Source organism: Nicotiana sylvestris, chromosome 3, assembly GCF_000393655.2.
Source record: "Nicotiana sylvestris chromosome 3, ASM39365v2, whole genome shotgun sequence".
NCBI classification, from domain to species: Eukaryota; Viridiplantae; Streptophyta; class Magnoliopsida; order Solanales; family Solanaceae; genus Nicotiana; species Nicotiana sylvestris.
Window position 1 is genome coordinate 156,117,473 of NC_091059.1, and position 10,480 is coordinate 156,127,952.

Here is a 10,480-nt window from a genome sequence, read left to right on the forward strand (position 1 = left end):
TTTGTAACAGTAAATCAAGTAATCAACACTGCTCGGATAAAATTCTGCATATGTCAATTAAGGGTTTGTTTGGTTGGGGCTTTAGCATAACTTATCTTTACATATAAATCGGCAGTAAATTATACAATGTGTGGTATGAGTTTGAAAGATTTTAATCTCCACACGAAAATCAGCATAAAGTTGTGCTTATAATGTTTGGTTGCTCTATGTTGTTTTCTTTATAAATAATTATCTACATAAATTATGCAGAATCGAACTGAGATAAAAATGTAAGGACAAATAATACATGACCAAATGACAAAGCTAACCTTTTTAAGTGCTATATCACACACATTGGGTTACGATCTTTCTCCTAACTCTTCGTAAATACAGAATATTTTGTATATCCGACTACTTTTTATATATATTATATATAATTTAAATATGTCTAATCACTATACAAGAAATAATATTTGTATTACTAATTTATACGTGACTAATTTTTATATTATTAAACTATAACTAATTCTCATATTACTAATTTTGCAAAATTTGTATTTAAACCAAACGATCCGAAAGGTGACTATGTGCCCTTTTAAACGAATTAAGGTTGCCAGTTGCCACCATGTGATTATGTAAAATGTGGTCCAAGATGTAACATGCTTTAAAGCGCTACCACGTCACTTTTTACCCAACTTTGTGTCCACAAATGAATTATTGAATCTTGTTAGTACCTCCTCTTACTTTATGCCCAAAAGACAAATGAAAAAGATACGCAAGTACTAAAATAGGCAGACAATAAAATACGAATCTTCCTACGCATACTCGACGTGAAAACTCGCCACGTTGCTATATCCAGAAACGTTGGAAAATCTTACCGGTTGCCACCCCCCTACAGAACCCTCCTTCCTCCCCCCACCAAAACTCTCTTTTTTGCTTTTACCTGCCACTGTCTTGGATCGCACAACGAATCTTGGAATCATACCCATTTCATTGTCTTTCTGCCAAATTGCTGTCAAAACCTTAAACCATTGAATCTGATCAAAGGTATCACCTTTTTGGGTTCTTGATACCTTACTGTAGTAACAATTAATCATAGTATATATATTATCAAGTCAGGTAGATCTGTTTCGGAGTAAAATAATTATGGTATCATCTGAGAGTATCAGAGAAAGAGGGAGAAGAAAAAGAGACAAAGGTGGTGATAATGATAGTAGTAGTGGTGGCAATGAGAGTGAAGGGATGAGGAAATTGTTGTTAGGGTTAGGATTTTGGGTGCAAGGATTCAGGTGTTTCCCTTGGATGGCTGTTAATTTCTTCCTCAAAGATGGCCTTAAGGTGGACCCCTCCACACTTCAGATTCTTCAGAGTTCTGCTAATCTTCCTATGGTTGCTAAGCCTTTTTATGGAATTCTATCTGATTCTTTTTACATTTTTGGCCAGCATCGTGTTCCTTATATTGCTATTGGAGGTGCGCACACATTCTCTTATTGCTTGTTTTACTTGCCCTGTTTTCTTCTCTTTTAGTGGCTGCTAAATTAGAAAGAAAAAAGAAAGATTGCACCTTTATATGTCCACCACTCTGTAGGTTGTATTTACTTTCTAGAGTTTTCTGTGATTTACAAGAGATTAGTTGTTTAGTGAATATGAAATTGCAGCTTCCTTGTTCTGTTGCAAAGGTGGGAGTGGTACTTGATTGATAATTTAGTTATCGAGATTCGGCAATTCTAGGCAGTAATCCTAAAGTAGTAAAAGGCAAGGGACAGAAGAGCTTCTTTATTTGTTTTGTACATTGCGTAATGGAGGTTGATCAGAAGATAGGTTCCAGAAGCAAGTCATTTTGCGGTTTTGCTGTAGTTTACTCTAGGCATACAATTTAATATGCATTTGAACTCACTTAATTATACTTTTGTTCAGCTTTTCTGCAGGCAGTGTCATGGACTGCTATATTCCTCTCCCCTTCAAATATTTCATTTTTTACAATCACTCTGTATCTCCTGCTTGGAAACTTGGGTGCTTCAATAGTTGAGGTTGCCAACGATGCCATTGTTGCGGAGTTAGGAAAACCACCTAGTTCTTCATCCAAAAATAAGCAACATTCTTCATCAGGTCAGCTCCAGTCATTTGTTTGGATCGCCTCTTCTGTCGGTGGAGTACTTGGTAACCTTGCAGGCGGTATTGCCATTGATCGTGTTTCTGCTCAAGTGATGTTCCTTATGTTTGGCATTCTCTTAACTATTCAATTTCTGGTTACGATTTTTATTCATGAAAGTTCCTTGGACCTTCCCAAGAGTCCATCTAATCTTGGAATCAAAAAGCAACTCTCAGAGCTTCTAGATGCATTGCGGAAGCCAGAGATTTGTTATTCAATTTTGTGGTTCGCAGCTTCTTATGCAGTAGTTCCAGCTTTAACAGGAACAATGTTCTATTACCAGACACAACATTTAGGTATTGAATCATCAGTATTGGGTATATCTAAGGTATTCGGGCAGGCAGCAATGCTGTTGTGGGGTATAATCTATAACAAGAACCTAAAATCAACGTCTCCTAGGAAGCTAATCTCAGCAATTCAGGCTACTATGGCTGTTCTGATGTTTTCGGATTTCTTGTTCGTAAAGGGGGTATACAGGATGTTTGGTATTCCCGACTCATTGTATGTGGTGCTTTTTTCTGGCTTTCTGGAGGTTCTCTACTTCTTCAAGATTTTACCCTTCACTGTTGTTATGGCACAGCTCTGTCCTCCGGGGTATGAAGGATCTGTCATGGCATTTCTCATGTCTGCCATAGCACTGGCTGTTATTATAAGTGGCTATTTTGGTGTTGCACTGTCATCATTTGTCCAAGTGACAGGGAATGACTTCTCGGGCTTACGACATGCCCTGTTAATACAGTCAGTATGCACACTTTTGCCGCTTTATTGGTCATCATGCATACCTGATGGCGTCAAACCGAAAACCAAATCAAAGGAAGGTTGATGAGCTCTAGCAGTGAGTGTTAGTCATTTCAGCTCAGCAGTAGTTCAAACTTACCTTCGCCTCGCCTCGGCCTTGGCCAATTTCCTGGGAATACACTTGTCATTCCAGGAGGATCTCATACAAAACTTTGGGAGGAAATTCACTTCATAATACATGTAGAGTTTACACAAGTGAATAGTTTATAGTTTAGGTTTTCGGTTAGTGCTATTCAAAGTTTAACATTGTGTCTTATATTAGCATTCGCTATTTAATAATTTAATTGGTTTATGGCTTTAGCTCCAATTAGCCTCTTGTTGATGTTGTCTTCAGTTTAAAGAAGCTCTATTCCCTTGAGATAGCTTCTGCTTCACTCTACACTCTGATTCGGCTGTTACTATTTAATATTCTTTTCAATGTGTTGTAACTTGTAAGCATATGATTTATTTCTAATGCTAGTGAACCTTTTATTTGTCTTCGAATATGTTATGAGTATTATAATGCAACGGATTCAGGTATAGTATTTAGAGTCGCAGTATTAACAAGAGAATAGAAGGAAAAAGCAAAAGAACAGAACAGTAATAGCTTCTCTGCTGTCTTTGAACCATAGAATAGTGTAAACAAAAGTAAATATGGCAGGTGTGGTCTAGCAATTAATAAAGCTAGAATGAGCCGTGTGAAACTTGGTTCAAGTTTCAGGAGAGACAAGAAAGCTAAGTTATTTTTTACAATCTAAATGTTGGTGGACGAAGTTACCCTGTACTATATTGGTGAGTAACATTAGCTCTAAAGAATTAGCGAAGTGTGCACACAAACTGATCTGGCCACCACTATTATTAAAAAAAAAGGAAAAAATTGAATGATAAAAAACGCTTTGAAATTCTGAATGCTTGACTTTTAGCTGGTAATCATGTAATACGTATGATTGGGAAGCATATATGTTCTCTTATCAACAATAAGCTATCAGCATCAAATCAAAGTGGAAACACATATTCATGCAGAATATATCCACATCATTTGCTTGTAATTATCTCCTATCTCAGCAAACGAACTCTTTGCTCTTTGCACGTCACGCATCCTAAAATATACCGACACAAAAAATTTTGCTACGTCTTTCTGTCTCTTCACATACAAATTTGGGGCTTGGTTTTGGGGAGAGGGGTGTTGACGGGTGGTCAAGAATGTCGTCGGGTCCTTATCTGTACGTTCTCCTCATCAAAAAAATAAGTTGGAGATGGAAGTTTCTCACATTTTATGTACAGTCAATTTGTATTATAGTCGCAGCAAATGTTCCAAATCACTGTTTGATCAACATTGCGTCTAGTTGCCTTTTCCTTGCAGCATGTTTTAGTTTCTCAAGTGCAACTAATCCCACCTGTCTGACCCTTTCTCTGGACAAACCTATCCTGTTAAAAAAATAAAAGTAGCATTTAGAACAACTCATTGGTGTGTATGCACTCAGGAAATGCGTGTCTATAACCAAAACATGAATTTCCATACAGTAAGCAACATTAGCATGGCGAATTTCAGTACAAAGTACGGGTAGAGGCTTGTGCAAACTTCCATGTCTTAATATGTCCCATTATGAAGCTTGATCAGTCTGTGCAGTTTCTTTACATTCCACTATGTACTTAATTGTTTCTCATTATTCACATGGCGATTGTGGCAACCTGAATACCTTATGTGCTTCATACCATTTCATTTTGGCTTCTAAGAGATAAGAGCTCTAGAGTTCTAAATTATCCCAAAACTACCCTAGTTAAACTAAGATAAGAGCTCTAGACTTCTAAAATATCCAAAAAGAACCCTAGTTAAACATGTGAGCAAACGTTCATTAACCATCAACATAATCTCCACAATGGAAGTGTATTGATGCGACAAGTAATATCTAATTAAAAGTTAACAACCACGGATATTTGAGTCTTACCTTTTACTAATATCCTCCCAGGTGAGACATTCATTGTCCAGACCATAGTACAGTCGGATAATCTCCCTCTCTCTGTCCCTAAGAGTTGATGAAATGAGGTTGTTTACTTCATCCTGTAAAACTTATAAACGTTAGCGATGATATTTCTTCACCAGCGATATAAACTTTTGAATCATATAGACATTGCTAAAAGAGTTGGTAGAAGCATATAATGGTACTTTTTCCTCTGAAGCAAACCTGATGAAAGTTTAAACATTTTAGTTACTAGTCAGTTTCTCCTTACATACTGGTTTTCTAACTGACAGATTACCGCTTCCTCCAATAGGAAATGGAACAAGAAGATGATCAAACCAAAAGCGGCATGGCACTTAGACATCCAGAAATCTAGAAGAGACTCCCGAGACATCACAAGCAGGGGCAGGTCTAATGCATTTGGTTACAGGTTCACGTGAACCTAGTAACTTTTTCCCAGACCCTGTATTTATAATAAGAAATCTACTAAATTTCTATAAATATTTGTCTGTGAACCAAGTTAATATTGTAGTATTAACTTGAGGTCGTTGTAGGAACTCATAAACTTCAAATCCGGGATCCGCTTCTCATCACGAGTTTATATCCAGCAATATATATGGAACTCAAGCCTCGATAATGGGATCGGCATGGGAAGGACACAATTAACTGCTATGCATAAAAGTACGAAGAATGTAAGAGGTTATTTTTCCATGAGAGGTTTGGAATTTACCCATCATTATGAGCTGATGTACTTCAGAACTGCATTACAGTTAAGGAAGATATATCTAATGGAAATAATGCTTGGCAAAGAATGCTAGAATTGAATTCCATTGGGAAGTAAGACCATCTCTGGAGATACATCAATTAGGGTGCAACCACTACTTTTTTTTTCTCATTGGTTTGGTGTAGGGAGGTAAATCAGAACATAAATATTCCAGTAGTTGGCTCATAGAGAATTCTTTGTTTTATGCCCCCAGGTTAGATATTAAGAACCATTTATATGTTAACCATTTTACTTGTGACAGCTCTACTTCACTAAATTACCTTGAGTGCCCATACATCGACACCATGCCATGGGTTGTTCTCCAGATGGTTATCAGCGATGTACTGCACAAAAGAAAAGATAAAGAAAGACACGAGATCATGAAACAATGCTCAGTAATGAAGTATTGACTGATAAAAAGAATCCACGTGGCCTCAATGACCTCAGGCTCTTTTTGCCCAGTAGCAGGATAGTATGATACAGTTACAGTTCACCTTATGTGAGTAATTCTAAGGCCCCCAGTCTCCCCCAAAAATGAGTAACTTTTATTTCCATTCTCTGTCACAAATCTTTGAGAATTAAATCTAAATTTCTGATAGCCAATACTGTAATTGTCAACTCAAATATCAAACGGATCGTCAACGTGCACTTTTTGAGATGCAAGGCGGTGCTTGAACTATTTGATAAAATCCATAAAAGTTGTCAACCACAATGTTAAATACAATATATGAACATTTGGAGTTTGGACTTACACTATGAAGGGTTTCTCCAGGGAGACCATTTAAAGAGGGAAATGCTTCCCTGTCAAGTGAATACATCTTGCTGCTTGCCTGTAAGAAGAAATGTTTAAGCAACATTTTCTGAAAAAATGCGCAGGACAAGTTTAAGCGACAAAATTATTATACCTCAGTTGCATTTCTGACTTTCTTCTGGGACATATTTAGGGATGCAGCTATATTCTGGAGAGTGCAACATGAGCCAGTAAGAAGAGAACCGCATAAGTGATATGAAAAATTTCTCTAATATATCAAAATTTGACAGAACTTACATTTACAGATGGAGTTATTCCCTTCTCTTCAAGTCTCGCCTTTGCATTACGGATTAGACTGAGTCTTTCATGCAGATATGTTGGCAATCTTAAGGTTCGTGAATTCTCAACCAGCGCTCTCGAGACACCCTGAACATAGGGCAAAAAAAGTTAGGAAAGGTCCTGACACTATTACAAACTTGTGACCAGATAAAAGATCTCAACGAGTGGAAGGTGGCTTGACAATTCTTGCCAAGACAAGAAATCAGAGAGTATATCCAGACGCCAGAGACAGAAGCCCCTCAATAAGCATGAACTTAATTGTTTTGGAGAAACTAGAAATAAGAAAAGCATGGGAAATAATTTGTTGGTTGAAATCTTTTATGTCACTTTGTTGGTTGAGGTTCTGGACAAACAATGACCATACCTGGCGAATCCACCAATAAACATAAGTTGAGATTTTGTATCCTTTAGAGGGATCAAATTTCTCTATCCCACGAAGCAGCCCAATAAGGCCTCCCTGCATGAAAATTAACGACTTTTCTTTCAGAGGTGCAAATTTTGATTTCAAACAATATTGATCAATATACGAGTGCAAGAAATTTGCATGTCTATCTTTTGATTGCACAACATTGGAGTCACCTGAACGAGGTCAGCCATTTCAGCACCCACGTTATCATATCTTTGAGCAATTGACATGACAAGACGAACATTGCTCATTGCAAGCCTTTCTCTTGCCAAGGAACACTCAATCAATGTAGATTGTAGATCAGTACGTGACATTTTCAAGGAAACAGCAAGTTGATCATCAGAAGGCTCGCATCCCAATCTTTCCTTAAGCCTGACGTTTTCCATGATTTTAAAAGACACTGTGTGAGACATCTTTAAAACCTTCAATAGTTAAGATTGTTCCTATTTAATGATAGAATAATGGAGCCATAAATATGGTAAAACACTAATTCCAACCCCCAATCTATCTCAAGAGCTTAACTACTTCCCCTGAACTGAAACATGTTAACAATAAGGAAGTAGCTAGAATTCTTGATACAGAAACTTTTGAAGTGTATAAACGAAATAAGTTACACAGGCAAAGTACACTGTCCTTCAGCATTCCAGCTCGGTTGTACTTTTTTCTTTTATGATAAGACAGGACATGAACCGTAATCACCCCCAAAATTCAATTACACAGTGGCATAGCATTTCTAAAGGCACAACAACCTTCCTCCTCACATGCTTTACTAAATTGTTAAGTGTAGAGAAGTATACAGCACAGTCCAACAAATGGTGCTAACAGTCTGACATCAAATTTTATGAAGATCTTTCTGTTTTTGAAATAAATAATTTTAGAGAAGTAAAGAGATCAGTCAGACAATCTGTGAAATAGACTGTTTCTGAATTTGATAACAACTACTATTAGTTTCATGAGTGTGTGTTTTGCCTGGCTAAAAAGCTAAAGAAAGTGGGATGGATCCAGACAGGTTTCTTTTACTTCATTTTGGTTCTTGTGCACTAGGTTCTGTTACAGTCGTGATATGCTCAGCTTGTAATCTCAGGTTTACACTTAAGAGAAGAGGCATGAAGTTGGTTACCTGGATTTCTGCTCTTCCAAATAAAGGCCAACTTGAATTTTTTTGGATAGTTGAAGCACTTCAGCATGGGTGAGCAGTTCTTCGCTTACTACACCCTTAACGTAACCTTTTAAACGATTTTGAAGTAGCTCTGGACCAATAATTGATCTCAGTGGCTTCGCTGCACTGGTTGGTGTAGCTGAACTATGTCGATCAAGAACTCTTTGTCGAGAATCCATTCTCCTCCGCCTAGCAGATGTCCCTGAGCAAGTAATATGCATCTTCTTACTTTTCTTTTCATGTTGCGGAGAAGCTGTCAATGTCTGCTCAAGAGAAAGATTCCATTGCTTTTCAAGCATAGACTTCTGCAGCAAGAGGAGAACCTCCACCGACTCGTCCTCATCATCGCTTTCATTTTGCAATTGTTCATACATTTCAAACCAGGACGGCACATCAGAAGGGTCGGCTGTAATGTCCACATGCTCTTTAAGAGACTTGGTGGATTGTGATTTTCGACTGGATACACAACTGGGGCTGTAATCGGATGACTTCTTCGCAGTGATCACATTCTTAATGGAAGGAACGTGATGGCAAGGCAAACTATGATCACTGGTACAAGTTAGCTTTTCATTAAGATCGGAATAATAGAAGGAAGAGCTGAGGAGTCTTTTTCCTGCACTGAGTCCAATAACTGCTGCTGTGGACATCATGAGGGCTATGCCTTTCTAAAAATCCAAGACCATCACACGTCGTTTAACAAGGTAGATGAATCACAACAATATCAGCTTATGACCAAGTTGCTATGCTGATATTAATCTCCTTAATCACTTAGCAGCTTCCTGCAGGTAGTCCACAAGGGACAAAATCCAAAAAAATTCAAAAAAAATTTGACAATAGAGAGAATTAGTTTCTAAAATAAGGAAAGCAGACAGAAATTTGGACAAACAACAACTAAACGTTTTCTGAACATTTAAAAAGTTCATTTTCTGGTCTTGGTATCTTCCGCAGTACGCGGTAAATACAGGAAAACAAATTATAGCAGAAAGAAATGGTATATATGTTAGTTTCAGTGAGCTAGCTACTTGTTCCATACTTAGGTAAGGGAATTAGAAGCCTCAGTAAAGTTGTACTAAGAAATTTCAATCATCAAGTAGTTTAGCAGGCCAGGTATGAAATAAATAAAGCGGAGTTGCTTAGGTGCAATCTCATATACACAATCTTCCTACAGAGCTCTTTGAAAGTTCCAATAAAGCTTGAAATTAACTACTATAAAAGCCATTACAACACAAAGTACAACCATAACAAGTACGCAATGTAAATAACAGCTTGCATCTCCGCACGAGGCGATCATTACGAGGGAATTAACAGATTTGTATACAAGGCGAACATTACGAGGTGAACAGATTGTAAAATTATGTACGATAAGAAAGTTAGAGCAACCTCTGTCACAATTGAAATCAAATGGAAAATGAACAAGACGAAGATGTTAAAGTGATCAGTGCAGCTACATACCTGGATTTGGCAGTTGAACCGCTAAAAGAAAAAATACAGATAAGAGAGAATGAAGAGAAGTAAGTGACAGTAATGCTGTTGCAATGGCGGTGGGACAAGTTGAGTTTGTTGCAACAGAATTGATATTCGTTAAATTTTTTTTGGTTGTATTTTTCATAATTTTATTTGTTTTTTTTTTTTGTTTCGATAATTAAATTGATGGAGGAAATGAAAATAACGCGAGGGGAGAAGAGTGCATTTAGTTCTGGATATGGGGGGTGGGGTCAGTAGAGATCAATAGCCATTGCCTATTGGCTGGAATAGATATGCGGGTCCCATATCGTGTGGCGTAGGACTTCTTATTTGTTTTGTCAGCAGTACACGTTTCCACTGCCTTTTTTTTTTTTTTTTTTTAAACTTTGTCCTCTTTCCTATTCGAGCTTTCTCTCTCTCCAACTCTTTCCAATCAATAGTTCTAGATCCTGCTAATGTTTATTTCTCCCTCAATCTCATTTTACAGATAATTTATTTATCATTATTTAAAAGCTAATTAGTGAAAGAGCATTGCACAACGATAAGAGGAGTCACTGTATAATCAAGAGATTTTATGTTCACATCATCAAAATAACATCTCGTAAAAATTTAAAGTAAATTTGCGACTGAATTTGATTCTACCTTTCCTTGTGTCGAATGTTTAACGAGAGCTTAGTGCATCTAATTATCTTTTTTCAAAAAAGATATTTCTTAAATAAAAATTATGGC

At 37.1% G+C, this 10,480-nt stretch overlaps 2 protein-coding genes across 3 annotated transcripts; one reads left to right on the forward strand and one right to left on the reverse strand.

The window, feature by feature from the left end:
- The first annotated feature begins 785 nt into the window (after positions 1-785).
- LOC104222400 (probable folate-biopterin transporter 7) lies at positions 786-3,406 on the forward strand. 2 transcript variants are annotated; one of them, XM_070171109.1, is made up of 2 exons: positions 786-1,450; positions 1,908-3,406. In XM_070171109.1, the coding sequence occupies exons 1-2, from the start codon at positions 1,307-1,309 to the stop codon at positions 2,952-2,954; spliced, it is 1,191 nt and encodes a 396-aa protein (XP_070027210.1). In that variant the 5' UTR covers positions 786-1,306; the 3' UTR covers positions 2,955-3,406. The 2 variants fall into 2 exon arrangements, with proteins under 2 accessions (XP_070027210.1, XP_009771933.1); XM_009773631.2 differs by having other exon boundaries at positions 788-1,450; positions 1,897-3,406.
- Positions 3,407-3,825: 419 nt separating this feature from the next.
- Positions 3,826-9,927, reverse strand: LOC104222401 (RNA polymerase sigma factor sigA). The gene is made up of 10 exons (XM_009773632.2): positions 9,740-9,927; positions 8,249-9,066; positions 7,302-7,500; positions 7,087-7,179; positions 6,681-6,809; positions 6,538-6,591; positions 6,385-6,462; positions 5,914-5,976; positions 4,858-4,970; positions 3,826-4,336 (listed from the first exon to the last, which is right to left on the reverse strand). Exons 2-10 carry the CDS (start codon positions 8,935-8,937, stop codon positions 4,228-4,230), a joined length of 1,527 nt encoding a protein of 508 aa, XP_009771934.1. The 5' UTR covers positions 8,938-9,066; positions 9,740-9,927; the 3' UTR covers positions 3,826-4,227.
- Between the last annotated feature and the right edge of the window lie 553 nt (positions 9,928-10,480).